At 50.6% G+C, this 22,712-nt stretch overlaps 5 protein-coding genes across 5 annotated transcripts; 2 read left to right on the forward strand and 3 right to left on the reverse strand.

Moving 5' to 3' along the window:
- Positions 1-468: 468 nt before the first annotated feature.
- JN550_006956 (uncharacterized protein) lies at positions 469-1,518 on the forward strand (the record flags this gene model as incomplete). The annotated part of the gene is made up of 1 exon (XM_049318752.1): positions 469-1,518. One exon carries the CDS (start codon positions 469-471, stop codon positions 1,516-1,518), a length of 1,050 nt encoding a protein of 349 aa, XP_049171191.1.
- An 8,571-nt stretch (positions 1,519-10,089) lies between these two features.
- Positions 10,090-10,992, reverse strand: JN550_006957 (uncharacterized protein; the record flags this gene model as incomplete). The annotated part of the gene is made up of 1 exon (XM_049318753.1): positions 10,090-10,992. The coding sequence occupies one exon, from the start codon at positions 10,990-10,992 to the stop codon at positions 10,090-10,092; it is 903 nt and encodes a 300-aa protein (XP_049171192.1).
- Positions 10,993-14,468: 3,476 nt separating this feature from the next.
- Positions 14,469-14,909, reverse strand: JN550_006958 (uncharacterized protein; the record flags this gene model as incomplete). The annotated part of the gene is made up of 1 exon (XM_049318754.1): positions 14,469-14,909. The coding sequence occupies one exon, from the start codon at positions 14,907-14,909 to the stop codon at positions 14,469-14,471; it is 441 nt and encodes a 146-aa protein (XP_049171193.1).
- Positions 14,910-17,062: 2,153 nt separating this feature from the next.
- On the reverse strand, positions 17,063-17,578 carry JN550_006959 (uncharacterized protein; the record flags this gene model as incomplete). The annotated part of the gene is made up of 2 exons (XM_049318755.1): positions 17,063-17,482; positions 17,531-17,578. 2 exons carry the CDS (start codon positions 17,576-17,578, stop codon positions 17,063-17,065), a joined length of 468 nt encoding a protein of 155 aa, XP_049171194.1.
- Positions 17,579-20,645: 3,067 nt separating this feature from the next.
- On the forward strand, positions 20,646-21,962 carry JN550_006960 (uncharacterized protein; the record flags this gene model as incomplete). The annotated part of the gene is made up of 5 exons (XM_049318756.1): positions 20,646-20,830; positions 20,892-20,954; positions 21,192-21,342; positions 21,554-21,649; positions 21,717-21,962. 5 exons carry the CDS (start codon positions 20,646-20,648, stop codon positions 21,960-21,962), a joined length of 741 nt encoding a protein of 246 aa, XP_049171195.1.
- Positions 21,963-22,712: the final 750 nt, after the last annotated feature.

Here is a 22,712-nt window from a genome sequence, read left to right on the forward strand (position 1 = left end):
CTGGTCCCGAAGTTGTCACGTTGAGCTGGTGTAGTTTACCGTAGCATTTACCATACCATACGAGACCAACCCCAAAGACAAGGCTGCCTGCCCCGTAGGATCTGCAGCAACTCCAGCCCTCGAGCTATTTCCCCGCGTCGGACTGAGGTGGGGCCACAATCTGGTGTAGGCTGACTAAGTACTGGCGAATAGGGCACTTTTCCGACTCTTTCGGGCTCGGATAACGTCGACCCAACATTGGCTTTTCCAGAGATCGTGCAAAAAGTGACCTGCCTACTTCTAGTCCAGGATCGCACAGTCACCACTGAACGGCTACATTTTCCGAAAATTGGAATGCAACTTACTCGCGAAATTAAGTGCGGGGTTGAGAACGAGTATATAGTCCTTGAGCCTTTCGATGAGGCACTAGAGTGCATTTCCCAACAGCTGCTCCGCAAACTCTCGTCTATGATTCTTCCTTGAATAATAATGGCCACTGTCGCTTGGCGAAGACCATCAACGGCCCTTTGGCTTACATTATTGTCGATAGTCTCGCCAAGCCTCCAAGGATATGGCGCAACAAGTAATTTCACAGAATGGTTTAACGTGACTGAGTTCCCCCAGGAGCAGCCCGCTAATGTCTCGCTGTATCTTCACCAAGCATTGAGAGTGGCAGGGCCTGATATTTATCCACACTTTGAGCATCGCTGCATTCGATCGCAGGTCTATCCTGAGTTGGGTAACCTCGCGCAAGCAGATGGGTTCGTGACCCCTATAAGGCCTTTTGACTCGTTGTTCTTCGTTGGATCAGCCTACGTCTCGAGTTGGGCGATTGACACCGGCGCCGGCTTACTTCTTATTGATACCCAGGATAACCCAGAGGAGGTTCAAAAAGTCATCCTGCCGGGACTTGAATACTTTGGGTACAGTGGCTCAGATATTGCTGCCGTAATCATTACACACGAGCATGCAGACCACTACGGCGGCGCCAGATATCTCCAAGACAACTTTGGAACCCCAATTTATGCATCAGAAAAGGCCTGGGATGGCATGGCCAACGATACAATTGCTCCCAAGGGTCTAATTCCGCCGACCGGGAATCTGACAATCGAAGATGGCGAGAGCCTCACCATTGGAAATACGACTATCAGTTTCGTCTCTACGCCAGGCCACACTCCAGGAACGATGAGCTTCTTTTTCCCAGTATATGACCTCGGGGCTTCCCACCTGGCTGCCATCTACGGAGGCGGAGGCGTTCCATCCAAAGCCGAAGCTAAAGATGAGCAAATCACGTCGTTTGAGAAATTCTCGAATAGGGCGAGGGAACTCGGCGCAGATGTCCTCCTTGCACCGCACCAGACACAGGATGGCTCGTTGTGGAAGTTCGATCTATTGAGACATCGTCCGTGTGGGCCGTACAATTGCGACGAAGCGAACCCATTCGTGATTGGCAATGACGCGTACTTGAGATATCTAAAGACGATGGAAATATGTGTGAGATTACAGGCAGCCAGAGACGGCCAGTTTCTTTCACTATAAAACCTTGAAGTACCTTACGGTTAAACATCATATTTGTCACTACCGCACACACCGAACATTGTAAAAATTGCAAGTTTTGGGGCATGTATATCGGCATTGGAGAGAAAGACGAACATCGAGATCGACATCAGTAAGGTACCAACCGGACTGCTCGGCATACCACGTGCTACACTCAAAGCTGGTGCCACCTCGTGCGCGATCTCCCTCTTCTATTTACCAATGAGAAGCCAATCACGACCCAAAAGTTACTAATCAATATTTACGGCCGGCGCGACTATCTACGGCCTGGGTGGCGGTCGTCCCCACAATTCATTTTGACCGTAAGCCTTGCATCATGCCATGCTCCGGAGTGAAAACTTTTGGTAGATCGCTGTTACGGCATGGGATCCAAGAAAACGGTCAAAGGCCGCCGAGGCGGAATTAGGAGCTGTATCCAATTTAACAAGTGTGATCTGTCTCTACATTGCATCACGCAGGAATGCTCGGCGGTTGTGAACTTGGATAGCGATCACGATAGTGCCCCCGAGTCAGCCTCTCCAAGCAAGCATGTCAGAATGGACCTTGCTAGCCCTGGCACTCATGAGGTATGTAATGTTCAAACAAGCCTTTCAGTGGGCCTGTCACACCGGCATCTATACACTAGTGCTGGTACGATCGCTGCTCAGACAGAATGAAGCTTTCCGGAAGCTTCGGACTACGTGATATTACTAAAAGAGGATAGGCTCCGGCGTTCTCGGATGATACAGAAAAGGGAGTTCTCTATTTTAAAAGAGCGCAAAGAGTCACGGAGGAAGCCGTAAGGATGGATAAGTCAGCTTTTTCTTGTTTTTCCCCTTATAATCCGCTTCACTTGTGAAAGAGATCAGTTTGTTCTACAACTTATTCGTAATATGGTGAAACGCGTGTCGCAGGTAGAACAGCTCGGTAGCTGGGTTCGTCTCAAACGATACCAATTCGAGGTTACCTTCGCTATCAACGTCTACACAACTTCCGAAAAAGTATTTTTCTGGTCCATCTTTATTCTCATGATAGGTCTTCTCTTGGCAGCAACACTTTTGTACCTGCCCCGGAACTTGGCTCGTATCATTCAGAGGATTTCAGCCTACGTGCTTCGTGACAGCGGCCTTATTGCAGCTTCGGGCACTAGTGAGAAGGAGTTTATGTCTGTTTCAGAGGCAGCCTTCCGAAGCTCGATTGGTCTACCAACTGCGTGAGCATCTGCTTCAGGACAGAGAGCATGTCAGTCTACTTCTCACCTCCTCCAGAGCAAATAACGGTGAGTTGTGAGTCAAATTTATTGTCGTGGCATACATGATTCCATTAACGAGCATCCCCACTAAAGAGGAACCTAATTCGACTATCTTATGATTAACGAATATCACGACTGTTTTCGAGCGACAATGAGCATACGAGTCAACACCAGGCTACTTTCGTACGGCAAGTATAACTGCCGCGCACGAGTCATATCTGCGGTGCTTGGCTCTAATTTCTGCTGATGGGGAAAATGCGATTGGAGCTGCTGGTGTGGCGGATATTAACTTAGCTAAGTTACTCGACATGCTAACGGATGGTTAATAGGGGCTTCGAGAATAGCATAGAGTAACGGGAGGCAAATAGACGGCTGATGAAATGTTCCTTTGAAAATGGGCTTCTAGGGTTTCAGCTTTTGAAAGATATCACTTATCGGTCGTCGTCCCATTTATCACAAGAATTCATCCCTCGAAGTTATATCACTTTTCGACACAATAGATGTTAGCACAGTCGAGGCCAGACACAGCTCAAACAATTCCATGGAGGTGACCTTGAACCATATTCATAGTGTGATACGACAAGAGAGAGATCCCACTTTGCTATGCTGTAGTCATGCTATTCTCAGTTGAGATGGTGAAACCCCAGCCATGGAGCGTATACCATAATTAAATATAACCGGGGCCTTAAACTCACTGTAACATAGTGATATCAGAGGCATCGGGGTTTTTTTCCATACACCCGGCATCCCGTAAGAAATTAGCCACGAAGCCGATCCGGAATATCTTCCTTGTCTTGCTCACACCTCTTATAGTCTCCTTGTTCCTGGATGACCTGGAAAATCTTCGTTGAACACTGGCTATACTCGCCGATGAGCTTAATTAATCGAAGGTCTTCACCAAAATCATTATTTACCCGATCCAGGAGCTGATCGCAACCAGCACTAAACCATTTCCGCAAGGATAACAAAGCATCCCATCCGGTCTTATCCACTTCTCTGACGGAAGCAAGATAGTCTGCTGTCTCTTTAATTGCTTGAAACATTTTTTTGTCCACAGTTGAGCCCCGTACCACCGTCCGCTTCATCACCCAAGCTTCATCCTCAATCAGTATGTTCAGCATTCTCGGGTCATTCATATACGCCTTCCACTTCGATGTCGGCAACTTTTGTGGACTTGAAAATCCGGTGGCGGGATTTGAATCATCTTCGGGAATAGAATCTGGCAACGGGTCCACTTCTTGTGCCGTCACATGTTTGGCTGCGGTGTGTTCCGTGTTTACTTGATTTCGAGAACAATTTCCCAGAATTGGCATCTTAGAAGGCACTGTCGCAACGAATGAGGACGTTATACAATGCTAAACATGAATCTGAGGTTGCCTAGTATCCTTCGCGGATTAGGGCGATCCAGCATTGTTATACCGCTTTATGTGAGGCCGTTGTGAAACTAGACCTTTGTTCCTTTGGTTGGAGAAACAAACGTCATTGTATTTGACTTAATATTCTGCACCACAGGAGGTCATGACATCCAAACGATGTACTTTTCACCCTAACATCGTAACTCCAACAGCATAGTCTGAATGGTATGCATTTCCTCCGCGGTGCGGGCCGAGATCGACATGAGGACATCAGCGCTCTACTACCTACCTTAATCTCGCTCAGTTGAATCGCGCCTAGGTCACGCACTCTGTAAGAAGGGATTTGACAGCTATGTCCGGCTATGGGAGAGGTCGAAAGTGAGACTCTAGGTCGCCATCGAGACTCTGTAACAGGTGGGCTTAGGGGCTCACATGCCACCAAAAAAGACCGATCAGGGGCCTTCGCAACCCCTGCTAGCTCGGCAATGCCTAACCAGCGTTTACTGACAGCAACGTCGAGTGGGGTTGAAAAAAGAGACGTGCACCACCCATGTAGCTGGGACATGCAGCAAGTCTTATGTTAATGCATTTAATACCGCGCAGTAGTATCCGAGCCAAAGCCCAGCCACGAAGACCCTCCCGTAAGAGTTTGAAAGTAAAACTCTGTGCCCAGGTCTTGCATCGAATTTCGCGCTTCGCAAGCGTTAGGAAAAATGGCTACTATGACCTCGAAAACCCCGCGTGTTGAAATATCAACGACGCTACCAGTCATAGAAAACAGTTTGCAGCATTTATACACCGCTCGTCTTATTATACGACCACTTCTACTGTCGGACATTGACAAATATTTTTCTTTGAGGACTGAAGCGGCTGCCATGACGTCTACTACGAAAGGAATGCCCGACAACGATATGAATGAGACTCTGCACAAACTCCGGTCTTTGCAAGCACCTTACCGAGACTCGCACGCATATTTTGGCATTTTCCTTCGAGATAGTTGTGGGGCCGAGGGAGACTTGATTGGTGATGGCGGTGTACATCAGTTTGCAGGTACACAGAGTGGATGGCCTGAGTTTGGGTACAAGTTCAAGGAAAGATACTGGGGAAAAGGATATGCAACAGAATTCGCAGTTTCATTCTTCAGGTATTGGTGGAGCCTGCCGCGGCAACACAAATCGCTTAGAGTTCATCCCGCCTCCGTGAAGTGTCTTGTGGCACCGTCAGTACCGGAACAAGTCTGCGCGTGGACTAAGCGAGACAACAGAGCAAGTGAGAGGGTGCTTCAAAAACTCGGGTTTGAATGTTATCAAGGGTCAGATAAGCAGCTACATAACTGGCGACTAACACTGAGGGATTCTTCTGAGAAGCCTCCAACGTCGCGGATCTGAACAAGAGAGCTTGCTATTGATCAGCCTTACATATGGAAGTGATGCATCGCGGCGCCGGTCGAATGGAAGGGAAAGCCGGGCATTGGGGAACAGCAATAATGACGTGTGACCGGTTGCTGAACGTTTTGGTAAAGTGGACCACCTACCCCAATTTTCACTTCGTTGGCGAGTTGTCCTCAGACTCATTGCTGCAACGTTCAAAGATGAACAGCTGGTGGGCTCATAGCCGAGGGAATCCGCGCAAAACTTTTCACGATAAATGAGACTTTCAAAGGCTATCGGATCATTGATGTGCCAAGTGATATAGCAGTCTCTAGTAAGAATAGTCTCTCAGATTTTCTGAGCGCAGTATCCATTTACTTGGGCTCATATGGTCGTATATCAATAGTCCGTGTGGTCGTATGCCTCCATGGCGACGGGATGCGCCCATAGTGATAACGAGCGAGCGGATACTGTGAAGTATCATTTGCCGTCGTGTTCGACAGCTTGGCAGATGTCCGTGCTTATATGGTCAAACTCTATTCTCCGCTATGCTGCAGTCGAACAACTCTCGGGCTCCTTGAGGCACCCGCATCTGGTTTCAAGCTCTGGTAGTGCATCCCGAGACACCGTTAGCTCCGTACATAGTACTTAAGAGACACACTACTTCGGTGAAAACATCAACTATACTATCTTCCGGACTATACCAAACACTCACTCAAGGCCTCCAAAAAAACCAGCAGTAGTCGCAATGTCTTCGGCAATTTCAGTCCATGCCCCGTCTCCGTCCCACGGTCTGACTCGAACAAGCACGAAAGGAAATCCCGCGTCATCAAATGATCCAATCACGGGAACCCCTATCAATCGCCTCAAAGAGAAGCTTGGCCGGAAGCGCACAATTCCATGGGCAGTGTTAGCAGTGCCCGCGTTCATTATTGCAGCGTACGCTGTCAACTTTCTGTTGGATATATATCGTGTTGGCCACCCAGACTTCATTGACCGCATCCGGGCCTCGGTATTTGGGGTTAGCCACATTGTTGGAGGCTTGACTGCTATGGGCCTTGGTCCGTTTCAATTTCTCCAGAGCATACGGGTTCGAAAGCCATGGCTGCACCGTTGGATTGGCCGTCTTTATAATGGAGGTATCTTGATAGGCGGCCTCAACGCTTTCTACGTCTCATTCACATCCATATGCCGACCAATGGGTCAATGGTTCTTCGCCCTCCTAGCGACGGTGTGGTTGGGAACAGCAGCATTAGGTATGCGTTCGATCTGGGCGGGCGACATAGTCAACCATCGCCAATGGATGACGCGAAACTTTGCGTGTACGTACGCAGCTGTCATGTTACGTTGGCAATTGGGCCTGTTCGTCTGGCTTGGGATGGATACAGAACCAGCGGTCACTCTGACGGGCATTACATGCTGGGTACCTAATCTTATTTTTGCCGAATGGTGGATGAAGCGGAAAGGGTCAGATGTTTAAGAGGAATGATGGGGGAATGGCTTCGTACTCGCACATTTGGTACGGCGCTATGGAACTTGAGCAAAAGAGATGCGTACTTTGCCAAGATGCCGATCGCTGGCTCAAACCGGCAGCTCCGGAAGCCATTATCTTGAGAAGGGCCTTGACGCAGGGCGGGAATGGCCATATTGTGAAGCTCTTGGGAGGGAGCCGTCAAGCTGCCTGCGGCGAGACTCCCTTGTCAAGATGTAGCGTTTGGTACAGAAGCACATATGACTGTGCACAATGAAGTTAGGAGTGAGTGGATCTGGTTGTGACGCTTGCGTCGCTTCGGGTAAAACAAAGGACAACCAACAGGTCTAAAAAGACAACTCATCATACTAGCTAGCTGTACGCAGCCTTACTCGAAACCAGTCCGCTCATCCTGAATGACGCGATTTCCCCCCACTAAGCGGGCGCACATCTTTATGCCATCAATCAACTCAGAAAACGCTCAGAGGTCAGCCTCTGAGTGGGTAAATGATCACAATGAACTTCGGGACACAATCCACAATGTGACCAGGATTTTGGATTTGCTCGACAATGACCTGAATGTCAGTGGGACAATATGGACACAACTAATCAGCCCGGTGCGCGATTTGGCGGTGGCGGGCTTATTGACCGAATCGTTGAAGAGAGATCTGTCTGACCTCCTCGAGAGGTTGCGTGATCATGCGCGCAAGTACGAAAGCCGCACTGAGGACGTGGAGCAAGTCTTGGGATTATCAGTGGTTGTAAGCGGGGCCCCAAATGCTATTTAGGGATGGTATGTGTAAGAAGTTGACGTTCTACGGCTAGAGAACAAGTTGTGCAGCAAGTTTACAGTGCCAGGGCTCAAAGCAAAGCAACCAAAATATGGCAATGACGAGCTTCAGAAGCCGAGCTAGTAAAGCAGAGAAGTGTTTCAATTCCAGCAAATACATCTTCCTGGGATCTCGCAGCAGGTAATCAGGTGAACTCATATCAAAAACGATATGGAAGATGTAACAATCTGTTGTCGTAGCTACTTTTGTCCTGTTGGGAACGCCACTGTGAGTTGCCACGTTTGACGAAAACGGTAATTCTTGAGACAAACGTCTCCTACCTATATAACGACACAGCTGATAATGTACTTGCATTTATATCTCGATTGATTAACCTCCAGCTCGTTGACCAAATTGTTACAAGGCTATCCGTAGTTCTCAAATCTTACGGCTTCTAATCACACTCCTCCTTCCGCAGAACCGGGCCAAGAAGATTTCAAACTCCCTAGCCCCATCCATGCGGAGATATCAGATAGCTCAGACGGTACCATCCCTGCGGTATCAAACCACCTGGATGCCAGATCACGCATGCGGACACTGGCGTGAGAAATGACGTGGGACACGATCGACAAGCCAGAGCAGTGGAGAAAGTTATTCAAGCTTGTCAGAGAAGCCATAAACTTGGGCGAGGAGAATAAATATCTCGAAGGAGACCTATCTGTTCTTATCCATTCATTGAATGTCCGAATCAAGTGCGGTATGAACTGGGGTGGACCGTGCAAGGAACAACTCGAAGCGGTCCTTGCCCTGGATCCGAAGGATCTGGTGGGGCAGCATGAAACTGAGCAAAGGACAGACTAGATGGACGTTTGCCATGTTGTTGTTACTTGTGTGGTGAGATTAGATAGAGTTATCGGCTCATGAAGAAGGTTGAAAGGACGCAGCTGACCGTCAAATGTGCAATGGATCCGACTTTCATGATCAAGTTGACACGTGAAGAGTTACAGAATCATGTCGACACGAAGCTGCGAAGTATTATTTGGACTATAGAAATTAAGTACCATTATAAACGCAGTACTGATGCATTTACAAGTAACGAACTTCTGACAACAAACTTGAATTCACCCATGAATTATACAGCAAGTTGTAGCACACTCAATCATAGGCTCAGAGCCATTAACTTCGCTCTACTGCATTAGACACTTGCACAAATAGAAGCGATATGAGATGTTGCGTAGCGAAAGATAAGCCGGGAGCTTACGCATGCCGATCTCGGTACAGGAGGGCCACGTGAAGTGTAGGTTGCTTTACATTCGCGCCAAGATCGTATCCAGATTGTTGCCTTGCCCGCTTCTAGCTTCGAGCGGTTCATATATACCCGATTGGCGCGAGCCAGGCTGCCTCGAATCGACTAATGCATGGTCGCTACCAATCAGGGGATGCCCTTTGCGAGGGATGCATCGTATGATGTCAGGCTTGCTGAAGGGTCTCACTGAGAAGCCTGACTGCTCTGCAACCGTGTTCATCGGTACTTGGTAGTCAGATGGCTCGGGCCGCGGGCGTTCCCGGATATCCATAGGGATCATCCTTTGGACATTACGTGACGAAGATTTTGCTCCTGGACCACCTAGGTATGCATGCCGGCAGATCACCCCACCCTGCTTGGGATCCATGATCCATTCATCGTCCCTTCTGGTTTACAGCAGAGCAGCGTCAAAGACGAGATGTCACTAATAGACTGGGTGACTGCTTTTAATATCAACAAACTCCATACTGGATCTGTCAAGATCATGATATGAAAAAGTCTAAACCTATGTCCCATATAAAGCTATCGAACACCAGGGGGTATCACATCTTGCACTATCCAAACCCAGAATATTCCTTGACCCTAACGCCGTAAGCCCAAAATTTGAACCGATCTTAGAGTCCGATATTTGAAACAACCAAGGCAAAGAAGACGAAGAAAAAGGAGATCCACACAGCATTGAAACCATTGCAGGTCCATCAAGCCACATCTGTCCTTTGGATACCAAGACAAAGTGAGACGTATATAAGAACAGAACGTGGTACAAACAAATACAAAGCAATTCCCTGGTCTCAATATGGTGCAAAGCAAAAGCTTTACCAACGAATATCGCTGACAGTGCGATAGGAGGTAACGCTTTGTGCCTTCAATAGTGTAACCCAGTGATGGCAGTGACACGGCTGCTCCACTGAATCCTGTACAGTCAGTGTGAGATGCTCTAAGCATCTCCGGAAAGCGGCCGCAATCTCCTATCCCGTTATAAGACGCCGATCATGGTACCCGAAAGCGGGTAAACTCTGAAAAGTCCGCTGAGCTTATGAACGGCAGCATCTAGCGACGTCTTCCCCGATCAGATTCTTTGGGTGGCAGCGGCGTGACGACGTAGTTACCGCTTGACGGGTAACCGCCTACTGTATAAGAAACGCCGGGCTGGTGAGTCCTCGGAACTGGAGACATCATCGGTTGATCAATCCTGGAGGTCAGAGCGGGCGTCATTGGAGAAGTTGTGTAGTGGTCGAATCCTCTCGTCGCCATTGTCGAGGGGGGTCTTGTTCTGTCCATTGACGGGTCCTCAATGTAGGGCTCGCGAGTACGAGTGGATCGGCTTGAGCTCCTTGCTCGTGTCGGCTTCTTCTGCGAGACTTGAGAGGCGCGGTGAGAGTGTTTGGTGGAAGCCTCCGCTTCGTTATTATTTCGGTTGATTCGGTCCTTGAGCTTTTCTTTCATATCCTCGCCGTCGTGTTTGCTGTGAGACTTATGCTTGGATGTCTTGCCACCGTTGGACGATTCGCCAGACCCACCGCTCATCAAGTACTCTGACTCTGACTCTTGGTAATAGGCAATGGTCTGCCGCAAGGTGTACATCGTATCTTGATCGACTTGGGCTTGTGTCCTGAGTGCAGAATTATCGGCCCTCAGCGTGGTACTCTCATCGTGCTTCTCACGAAGGGAAGCATTGGTCTCCCTTAGCTCCTTGCGACAAGCCGAGAGTTGTTGTTCTAATTCAAGGTTCTTTTTCTTCTGCTCTCGCAGATGTTGATTGGCGGTAGTCAAAGCCTCCTGCAGGGCGTGGACATTCAAAGACTGGTCCTCGCGGTCTTGAGCTGTGAATCGGCGATCAGATCTTCCCCCTACATGAGCCTGTTCAGTCGACGAACCAAGCGCGGAGTCGCGACTACGGCGTGATGATCGAGGACGATCCTCGTCGAACCGTACTGTCTTATCAACCGGCATGTTGACGGTGAGCCCGGGTGGGGCGGCGTATAGTAGGCGGGCGACGTGTGTGTGTAAGACGAGATGCCCTAGGGTAGAAGGCTCAACTCCTATACGATGAGAAATGAAGCAAGCTGAATGGATGGGTGGCCTCAAAAGCAAGGACAAAAAGGCGAGGCTGTAGGCAGGTGCGGGCGAAGAGTCACCAATGACCAAGCCGGCGTGCAGCCTGGTGGTGAAGCGGAATATATAAATACAGGAGAACAACCACGCTCACCTAATGCGCAACGGAGCGTAGTGAAAATTTGGAGAGAATGACGAAAGGTCAAAAGGGAAAGGTGAGGAACAGGAGAGAACGTGTGAGCAATACTCATATGCGAACGATACCGGACGTCTTATTTGACCATTAGTCGAGAAGGGGGCATTGCTGCCTTCAAACTCAGAAGGCAGTTGAATCAACGGCCCACACCGTCACTTGACGCTGCTCCTCCTCCTCTTCCTCCTCCTCCTCCTCCTCCTCCTCCTCCTCCTCGACATGCGCGCTCCAGGTATCAGTACCGACATCAACTAATGCCGGTTGGCTACCTCTTGATAGTGTGGGAGTCACAGTTCTAGGCACATCACTCCCCAGATAGCGCATCCTTCCCGCGAGGATGAGCCTCAACACCCCGGCGAGGACCCAGGGCGCCGGAAGTAGGGGTACAAGGCCCATGCCGGGGAGAAAAGCAAGCAATCGCTGCCAAGCGCAGACGCACGTCCGCTGTCAGTCAACCTCGAGGGTTCGCACGACAGCAATCCGACAGAACCGAAAGGGCTTTGCAGCGGACGTGGAAAGTGCAGAAATGACACTGACATTGCCCTCCAGAGCAGAGCAAGAAACTGGGATTCCCAGTCCTTTCACCGAAATCCAAATAGCCAAGTTGCCTTGGCCGCCTATGTTTTCGGCCCCCAAATGGTTCGCCCGTTGTCCGCCAATGCACGTCTACTGCAGACAGTCAAGGGTTGGTCGCTGTGAGTGGCTAGGCTGGTTACCCGGGAACAGGAGCGCGACCCCGAATCTTCCTGCTGGTGCGTTGCGCATCTGCTTGGATTCGCAATTGCGAGGAGCAGCCTGGAGCCCCCGGGGCTTTGGAAGAATGTCGTGCAGAACGTCAACTGCGCGATCTGGCCAGTCACATGCGCCAGAGGGACGACGGATGTGTTCGCGCCAAACAGCAGCACATCGCAGTATTGCTCGCGCAGCGACTGATATGGTTCCGTGGCTTGGATGACTCACAGAACTGGACATCGCTAGTCGTAGGTTCATTCATGCATTCCATGCAAGCTTTTGCTCCTGGCGTCGTTCCATCTGTGTCCATGGTGATGGGCCGGCGTTTCCATGCGCGCGCCGTGTGTGATGTATCGAGTTCGCCTGGCAAGGCTGAACCGGGATTAAGTTAGGTTGGAGAGGCAGAACGAGACGTCAATTGGAAGTGGAAAAACACCGGCGCCATGACCCCATCACAGGGGTTCATGGGGGCTTGACAGCGCTAACCGAAGAGACGTTCAGCAGATGGCTGTGGGCCTTGCAGGTGTCAATTCGACCACCTGCATGGCATCCATGGATGGCAATCAGTAAAAGCATGACCACCTGCCTGCCTGCCTTCGATGTCTCCAGGGTGCGCCATGGTTACCTCCTTCGTCTACGCGACAGATACAACTTGAGCAAGAAGACTATTACCCCCCCATTTGCCACCAAGGCAGATTCCTAAAGCCTGTCGTTCTAAGGTTAAGAATAGACGGCGCACCGTCCATACTCGCCAACAGATGGACGCTCGTTTCGTGTATCACAGCAGCAACTTGGCTTTCCACAGGCCTTGACGGAACTCTTCGCAATTGCGCAACGCCGCGTGTGACCATGACTAGGTAGCTGGTAAGAGCAATTGGCGTGGTCGGATGCCCCATCCGAGCGAGACCAACTACTGGCGACACAGCTGCAGCGCGCATAACCGTTTCGGCAACACCGTCCTCGACGACAAGGGATGGAGCAGTTTTTTCTTGGTCTCAAACGCGGAACTCGAAGGTTCTTGGGGTCTGTGGCTTGGCCTTTGGTCTGCTTACTGCTCACGGGTTGCGAGAATGGACCCTTGGAGTGCTTTCTCTACTTGGGGGCCGAATCGACCTCGCTGGATATGGGCAAGGCCGTTTGGCTAGCTTGGAGGCCGCTCGTTCCGGCCGTTGCTAAAGCTCAGAGACTTTCTCGCTGACTTGCCTCGCGGGTTCTACAGCTGTCTCCCCAGGGTCGTTGGTAAATTTAGAATCCCAGCGTGAAATTTGTGCCCGAGGTGGTTGACTCAGCAAGATGGATCCGATAGAGTGACAACACAAGCCCGAAAGATGATATCAGACCTCAATGTAATGTCATATGGAGCATTTGAATCCCGTATTGCACGCACATCGCCCTCGCACACATCGGCCTCTTGACTAATCAAACATCTACATCGTGACCGAAGTCTTGGGAACCGGACTTGGCATCTGACTGCATATCGCTGTCTTCGACCTCGAGCAATACGATTGTAGCCGCATTGAGACAAAAATAGACGGCAAACCGCGACGGTGGGAATAAGCAACCGAATGCATCCCCCGTTTTTCCCGCCGCGCCCCGCGTCCCTCTCAGCATTAGGAGGAGTGCCGCAACCGCGCGTCAGAGCCTCATATGAGACTGGGACCCCGCTCTAATACACGAAGTTCAATGCGCCGCAGGAGCCTAGGGAGTGGCAACGGCGTTTGTCGACTTCCAAGCGCGTGGTGGCAAGTCTTTAGGCGGCGCGCCTGGAAACATTAGACTGCAGTTCGCGGCTGTGCAAACTTGTTCTACGTATTTGGCGCCGGGCATTACCCGCGCCATCACGCGTTGAGTTGAGAGTTGTGAAATTGGGGGCCGGAAAATCTCATATGGCAAGGGTCTCACCTGCGATAATTCAACCAAGACCGGCTGATTTCCACGATGCGGTTCTACATAGTAATCATATTGAAGTAGTAAGATTCTTGCAAAAGAAGTTTAGCACTCGTTGATGATTGCTGCTGAATAGCACCAAAGTTCCCATTGGAGGTGCTGTTGCAACATTGATACAAGACGGCATATGCCAAGGTCCAAACTCCAGAATCGTCTAACGTAATCAACCGACCATTCCATCCGATCTTTACCACATTGCGCACTGCTAGAATGATATGCAGAGCGTCTGGAAGACCGCACCATAATATCCCATCGCTGTCCCTCGTAATCTGATTCGCTAGACTAAATCATCGACGAACAAATGCGTGTAAATCTGTGTAATTCGTCAATACAAGTTATTATTCGGGACCTTGGCCTGTGCCGAACTCACATCAGAAGCACTTTAGGAAGATGCAACTTGTTGACCAAAGTAGGAGGTGTGCAGACGGAAGTTGTCCTAGGCAGGATCAAATCAAAAGTCTATAAAATGAAAAGCAGGTTGACTGGAAACATTGATGCAATTTCACCACCCTCGATACCTAGCCAGCAAATCTCGTAGCCGGTGGATATTTGCCCTTTGCTCGTCGATTATAGCATCGCTCCTCTCAAGCCGAGCATCGCGGTCACCCAAAAGGCGTCGGGCACCGTCGTAGCTGACCTTCAAGTCCTCGAACTTTCTCTTCCACTGCCCGGCGGAGTCATTTGCCTTGAATAGCTTCTCCTCCAAGCTGTGAATGGCGTCGTCGTTGACCTTAACGATTTGACGGAGCTCCTTCTTAAGGTCATGGATCCTTCTCTTGAAACCCTCGATCTGGCCGTCTTCTACAGAGACTGAGCGCTCTAGGCGAGCGTTTTCACCCCTGAGGTCTTCAATCACTCCGTTGAGGCGACTGTTCTCATCTAGCCAGGCCTTGTTCGCGTTGACGGCCTTGTTCAGATTCGCCTTCAAGGACTCCTTGTCCATTACCAGCGTTGCATTCTGATCACGAAAGTTGCGATTCTGCTCCAGGACAATATTGTACTCAGTCCAACTCACCCCGGAGCAGTCATTGTGGCAACGGCATATGTGATGGTGACGGTGGTGCCGATGGGAAAAGGAGTGTGATCGAACAAACTCAGGTTGACCAGATCGTGTAACTCGGATGTACTCGTGAGGCATTCGGTGATCGATCTGCACCAAAGCTTTCCCTTATCACCCGGAATCGGGCCCAGGATAGCCGGTTGGTGAATACGTTTCAGGCGACGGGTCGCGGAGAATAGGAAGAGTCCCGTAAATCTGAGCAACGGGAGACTTTGCAGTGTTGTGGTGAATGAGTTCTAATGGGCTGGTATACGAAGTTGAGAGTCTCGCTTGCTGCAAGTCAGGGCGGGAGCTAAAGAGTGGAGCACGAATAGGAAGATAAAGGGCCAAGATATGGCTCGAGCGAGGGCGGCAGGCGTTTACTTTAAACAAGGACAGGGTAGGCATCACATTCTGATAGGCCTCCCCACAAGGCTAGCAGGTGGATGCAGAAAGTATAGAAAGCGATCAGGCCCCTGGTTGGCACGGGGGCTCTGCATCGCGTGGCACTACCACTTGATGGGGTGTAGGAGCCTCTCCGTCACACAGGCTGAGCCTGAGGCTGTACGGTGTTAAACGGTGCTTACCACTTGAGACCCAGACAAGTAAAGGCTTTCAAAGACTTCTTTGAGACAAGCAAATTCGGGCTTAGGAAGGACTATACGAGAGGGTTTGTTGTCATCCGGGATCCGGCACGAGGACCGTTGTGTGCCAACGGCTCCGGATACTTTGTCTCAAAGTTGTGATCATCTGAGGCGGTGCGAGAAAGGCAGGCCGCCCGCGTAGAAGTACCGGTGAAGGAAGTACATCAAGAATTGGTTTGAAGGATGTGAATGCAAGTCATGCGCATCGAGAAGAGCGCAGTCTCGGATCTGACCATCCAGTCCACCACCGACGTGTCGGAGGACGTTGAGAATGAGTTACACTGCATTCGAAGACAACAGTGTTGGGAGGCCGAAATGGAGAAAAGGCGCAGCCAGTTAGTGGCCATAGCGGCATGCCAAGGCTTACCGGAGGCCCCACCAACCTCTCTCTTATCGTCTTATCGCATACCACTCCAGTGCTCCTCCTCCAAGTTAGTGGGATACAGGGGGGCCAGCCCCCCCTAGGCAGGCATCAATTTAGGCGCCTTGCCCAAGATGGGCTCGCCTAAGCCGCCTGTCTTACCCAGCAGCCTGGTGAGCCTCACAGCTGACTGCCTGGGTGACTGGGCGCTCACCTGCCCCTTCACCTCGCTGTCCTGCTGCCCATGCGGCCCCTTGCGCTACGATGAGGCAAGGCTAGAGGTCGACCCACTCATCTTACCAGACTCTCTCTCACATATGTACTGTAGGACCAACAGCCTGGGAGACGGCCCCCAAAAATAGTTACTGCAGAACGCCTGCGAATCCTTCCTCAGCTCGCCAGGGATTCCAAGGAGTGTGGTTGATAAGAGGCCTCTCTCCTCACATTTGACGCATAGGCTTGCCAACACTTCCCCGCCGTATTCCTCAGACATCATCGTGCGGCGGAGGTAGGCAACAACACTGAGGACCTTGAGAAACTCCCCGAATTAGACCCCCACCAGCAACACCCGATGGAATGTATGATGGTCAGGCTTGCTAAGTACATGTACATAGCAGTCTGAAGGATTATAATCGCTGTTGTGGGGTGGATGGAGAAGTTGCCACCAAGGAAGCCTTGCGCAACTGTACTCAACGACACAAGGACGATATTGAATAGTCCAAACGGGCCATACATATATATCCTACTGCTTATTATACTAGGCATCGAGTGGGTTGATACTTATTACACTGGACATCCAGTAGGATGATGCGTAGACATCTTAAACCACTATCGTATAATTGATTTTTGCTTGGGCTCACATGGTACAAGCCAGACGAGGAAGTGAGTTTATGGGAGTTGATTGGGCAAAGTATCTCGTACTTAGTTGAAGACAAAGCATGGATATCCGCTAGTCTTGAGATGCTTCAGAATCGAGCGCGAGCGTCAGTTACGAAGAGATTATATTCCTCGTTTATGACAGCAGGCGTATGTGCGACGTCGCTGGCTATGGCCTACGAACGGCATGTAGGCCCCCAGACCGTCAACACGTCGGCCTTGTTCATGGCACCAGCTTCGTCCAGAGCGACAACTTTTGCGCCAATTCTTTCTTTGTAGAGATTTGCGCGACTGGCATTCGGTGTGGTGCAAACGAAGTCGGTAGTAGAAAGGATGCGCTTCAACAGACACTGCAAAAGATCTGGAGGTGATGGCTGCTCCTCATCCACGGTTTCGGCCTTCTTCTTGTCCATGTCGGCGAACTTGAACTCTCCGGCGATGAATCGTCGCAGAGCATCCAACGCTCCCTCATTGAGGAAGAGCTCGCAGGTCTCGAAGAGAATAGACTTGTTATGCTCGGCACCTTTCCGATTGCCAGACGTGGAAACCTTCAGTAGCCACTCAAAGGGTGGCGGGGCGAGGACCCATTCAGCGGGCTACAACGCGGCGAGTGGATGTTGAAGTGAAGAGGCCATGAACCGAACGCGATGGTACAGACACCCATCGTACTTTAGCACGAACATGCCATTCATGTGGATTAGCGGCTGTATGAAGGCGGCTCACAAATCCGTATAGAAGCGATGCGAGGGCGTAGTACGTGTTCGCCACAGTCACCTCTACTAAATCAATGCCGTTGATCGGAACTCAGTGGAACGGCCTTACCAATTTATGGATAGCAGCAACGTCTTGGGGCAAGATGGAGAGTGCTTCTTGCACAACTGGCCGTATGACCGAGGTCAACGCAGCATTCACGTCGTCAGATCTTTGTGCAACTGGGGAGGTTTCTTTCGAGGGCGGTACCGCAAGTTGCTGTTCGTACCGTTAAATATCCCAGTGATTAATTCAAGTTACATTGATTTGATGGAGATGCAATCGAACGGATCTTGATTCTTATTCGAGGCCATAGGGATAGATGCATGGCTTGGCAGGCGTAGTGGGAGCATTCTAGAACCATGGTGGGTAATGGGTCAGTGGACGTTCGGAATGGGAAACCGTGGAGAAACCAAATTTGAGATGCCTGGTGAAAAAAAGGAGATTGCAAACTGCGGCAGTCCAGAACCTCAGAAAGAAACAAACGATGGGTGGCCATTGCTGGTAAAATCCGTAGTGGTTCCCGGCTGGATCCACTTAATCCCGGCCGGCGCCGCGTCCGGCCCGGGCCAACAGCTCAATGACTTATTCATCCGCTGATGTCGCTTTAAGACAGCGACTGCGTAGTGCTACTCTTCCAGGTATATCTTGAGGGCATTCTATTTGAGTAAGAGCTCCTAGACTGTTGAAATAATAATGGCGCGCTGCTAGCAGAAGGCGCTCTTCAATTGAATTGCCAGTCACGAATGCCGGAGCACCGTTGGGTTGCAATGCATCCCATAAGTGCCACCAACGTTTGCTATCCACAAAACGAGTGGCATAATCCGTCTTTACGCGTCATCTGAATTCATACCCAGTAGATAAACATCGGGATATATCCGTATAAGCGAAATGTCCGTCCTCATCTCATCAGGTCCGTGGGTGTAGGTAGTATTACCGGCTACCGATCTTGTCCTTGCATTATTAAAATCATGACAGCTTTCAATCTCTTCGTGATAGAATACTTAGGAGACTTGACATTCGCTTCTTGTCGGTACTTCATGTTTGACTGCTTTCAATTTCGTTCAGTTATTGGAAGCCCTTGACGGGACTGCCCAAGCTCATTAAAATACACAGGATGCTTTCCTACCCTGATTATTTTCATGTCCTCATGCTAAACTCTAGCTAGTAATCCCTCAGACGCGGTAAACGCTCGCAAAATCCATTCAGATATCAAAGGGATTAAAAGATAGCACCTCCAAGGCGGATGGATACCGACTTGTTCTGAGTATAGTTGGCGAGGGCTGCCTCGCCAAGCTCGCGACCAATACCACTCATAGACAGCTGGATGGTGTATCACGCACTATGTTTCCCGAGATCTCACCGAACAGCCACTCTGTACCTGCCGCACGCTACTTTATCTAGTACCCCCTGGACTCGCCAGCTGAAGTAGATCGGCAACTGAGACGTTGGCTGGCATACTCGATAACGCAATCAGAAGACCTATCTGCTTCACCCTCTTTACAGATGAGCTTTGGTGACGGCCTGGGCCAACCGAATCAAAGAATATGAACCAAAAGTTATCACGGAAAACTGAAGATTGATGCGGCAACACAGGTGGAATGAAGCTCTACTGCAAATCCTGTAATATTGCGAAATTGGAAATCTAAAGCCGGGGGAGAAATAGGAGCTCTCTCCACAGATACTACGTAACATTAGCATCAAACTTCCCCGAAGTGAATATGCATTCCTTACCAACTCGCGGACAACGCAACCAAACGGTCTGTACTCCACCAAGCCACATCTCTTCTACTTGAAGAGTTCATAACAGCGATCTTTCCTGCCCTTCTCTCACACAGCCTCTCCTACACTTGTAAATCTAGAATAGAACCAGATGGCCGGTCTATCATCACCGAATCCGCTGCCACCATCGCTGGCCCCGAGGTACTCACCGTCTCCGCCCGAACGGCGTCATTACTACCAACTGGCCATACTGCGCCCACTGCCTTCGCTTCCTCCACGGCACCACTATGTTCGCCATCGCTGCCATCGCTGCCATCGCCGACCCAAACGTGCCAACCAATACCTTCTTTAATGGTAACTACTGTTGTGATGCCCAACGAAGGAGGTGCTACCTCTTTCGACGACCGTCGCGGCACTGCTGGTGCTATCTCTTTCGACGAGGGGCAAGTCCAACAAGTCTCGCAAGATCAACCGCGAAAACTCTGCCGACTTCACAATCCTCCACGGTCTACCCAAACTGTGAGAGCCACTGGACAAAGGACTATACTGTACCGAGCCCAAGAATGTAATGCACCGCGACAACTGTGATCAAGAAGGCCATCACAGCCGAGAATGCCCCAAACCTCGGGAGCCTTATCACAACTGCCACAGCTGTGACGGGGACGACCTTAAGACCGCATACCGTAACTTGAACATCGACGTCTACATCATCGCTGTTGGGAAGCCTTAGATGATTGGCGCCGAGATGGCAACTGGTTTGCAACTGCTTCGCACCCCCTGTCAAAATATCACCGTCAAGGACGGCACCGTGGCTGAGAAGCTCTGTCCTTAATGATAGCTAGATCGTCGAGGCCACCAGGACTTGTGGATCGCCGACGACGGTCTCAAACGGTTATCTTATCAATGTCTGACTAGAAACATAAAGTAGATAGGTATTCATACGCTATGGAGTGGCTGGTGGCACTTGGCCGTGCCGTGGTGTGCTGTTAGCTACAACAATTCTCTCTTCAGCCCTCCAAACAGCACCCTAAGGCAAGAGAACTCTGCAACTTTATTCTTTACTACCAGTACACCTAGCTTGTATCAAATCCAACATGATTTCATCGAGGCATCAATAATTTTCAGTGGCTTTACCGTTATTGCTCGCAAACGCTTGCTCCAACTATCTCTTCCCTATGACCATGGACTCACCCGCTCCCGTACCATCACGGCCAGTACATCTACGGCGGCAGTCATGATGGTGCCGAGGCTTCCGCGCGCTATCAGATGGAGACGGCGTCAGACGCCATGAGCCGAGCGCTTCTGATGACCGAGGTCAAGGACCTCGAGAGTATGGTCACGGGCCTCGCCGATGACCTAGTCCTTGCACAAGCTTTACAATCACTGTCGCGAAGCCAGCTTCTGGGTCTGGCAGATAGCCGGAGAGTGCCTGGCGCCTCTCAACCCAGCCAATATCGACTGCCGAAGGTGCGGTAAAGGCAAGTTCGACCACCTGGCTTCTCCTAATACCTGATGTGCTAATAAATACTAAAGGGCCACGCCGACTTCAAGCTCACGAACCGACAAACTCGCATACAAGAACCTTGAGCCAGTCAAGTGAGTATGGTTCGGGAGCAGCTGGAGCCTGCCAACCCGGCTAACGTCGATTGCCGAAGGTGCGGTGAGAGTTGGTTTGGAATATTTGATTTCCCCGGCTATAATAAGTGCTAATGTAGCCTGTAGGGCCATTTCCTCCGCGACTGCCCCTGTTTAGCGGTGCCAGTGGACATCACAACTGTGGCCAAGAAGGTCGTCGCGTCGGCTCTAATGAGGAGCCTCACGATAACCCTCTAGTCCAGTGATCCGACCACGAGATCAGACACACCAAGGCCCGCTACATGCATCCAGCTACGAAGGCCCCCCAGATTCGAAGCCTGGCGATCATGCTCGGGTCAAGTGGCACCAGCGCGACGAGATGGGACACACCAAGGTTCCTTACAAGCAGGTAGTCCATCTGTAGCGAGATAGTACCTACTAGGTATTGGCCACCAACAACTGACACCGCACATCAACTGCTGGAAATTCTAGCTCACCAACCTGCTAGGCCGTGCCTGTATCGGAAAAATTTCTCTCTTTAAACAACTCGTCAAGCCTATCCCGGAGAATGAAATAAGTCCCGCTCCAACGCGCCAGATATAGAGACGCATGCATCTTAGCACATTGAATCTAGCATGCGCGACCTTGTATCCCTGCCTGAAATTGCCAACAACATAGAGGACCCTCCCCGCTTGCTGGGCTCGGAATACGGCTGTGTGAGTTCCATCATGGGACATACCAAGGCTTGAAGCAATCAGACGGCCGTGGACTCGGTGCCTGTAGCCACTCTCGAGTCAGGTGGTCCAGACACGAGAAGGGACACACAAGGCTCATTGCAAGCAGGAAGTTCCGAACCCCGGCGCTGACGAGGCTGATACTGATATTGGAACCACATTTGACGCTGCTGAGACTGTGCTGGGTAAAGACAATTTGGACGATGACTTCGGCGGTGGAGATACTGGAGGCGACTTCAACGGCAGCGCCACTGGTGATGGAGACTGGTGGTCTCCAATTTCTCGAAGTACCTGACGATGTGCCTATGTACGCTATAGGAGATTGGTTCTAGCAAGGCCATACAAGGCTGACTAATTCTACGTGTGCCCCCTTTGGTTCCTCTAGAGGAAAACAATCTGTCATGGTGTGGTAGAAAGTAAGTCACGGTTTTTACCACATGGCTATTATGGCTTCTTGAACGAGCGCGTTTCACGGCAGCTGTTTTGGGGTGTTGCTGGCAGACATGCGGGTACTTTTGGGTCGCATTAGAGGTCAAAGATGCGAGCCGTACCACCGTCCGGATAGGTCGTCGACAACTAGACCTATGGCGTGAATGAGTGGCGCTCGAAGTGTACATGTCCTTCTCCTAAGCAGCCTATGTGATGTTGTGCTTTCGAGGCTGATTCGTCGAAGCTTCTTGAGGAGCAGGATGAGTTGTGCTTTTCGATCAGGAGCGTGTGTTCGAATCACACAGGCTTCGCCAGCTTCTTCGCCTTGCCCATCAGTTGGTTTAAGATGGGAATGAGGTAGGCAGCCATCTTGCCCGAGCCGGTCTGAGGGATGGCGATAATGTCATAGCCCATCTTGACTGCGGGAATGCTGTATCGCTGGATGGGGGGTCGGTGTCTGGTGGCCGCAGAGTTGGATGTTGCGCAGCATGATCGGGGGTCGGTGTCTGGGGGCCGCAGAGTTGGATGTTGCGCAGTATGGTTCGGATAGAGACCGGCTGTATCAAACGAGTTGATCGGATTGATGCGGGTGAGGCCCTCCTACAAGATATCAATA

Source organism: Neoarthrinium moseri (assembly GCF_022829205.1).
Source record: "Neoarthrinium moseri strain CBS 164.80 chromosome Unknown scaffold25_Wmoseri_CBS_16480, whole genome shotgun sequence".
Lineage (NCBI taxonomy): Eukaryota > Fungi > Ascomycota > Sordariomycetes > Amphisphaeriales > Apiosporaceae > Neoarthrinium > Neoarthrinium moseri.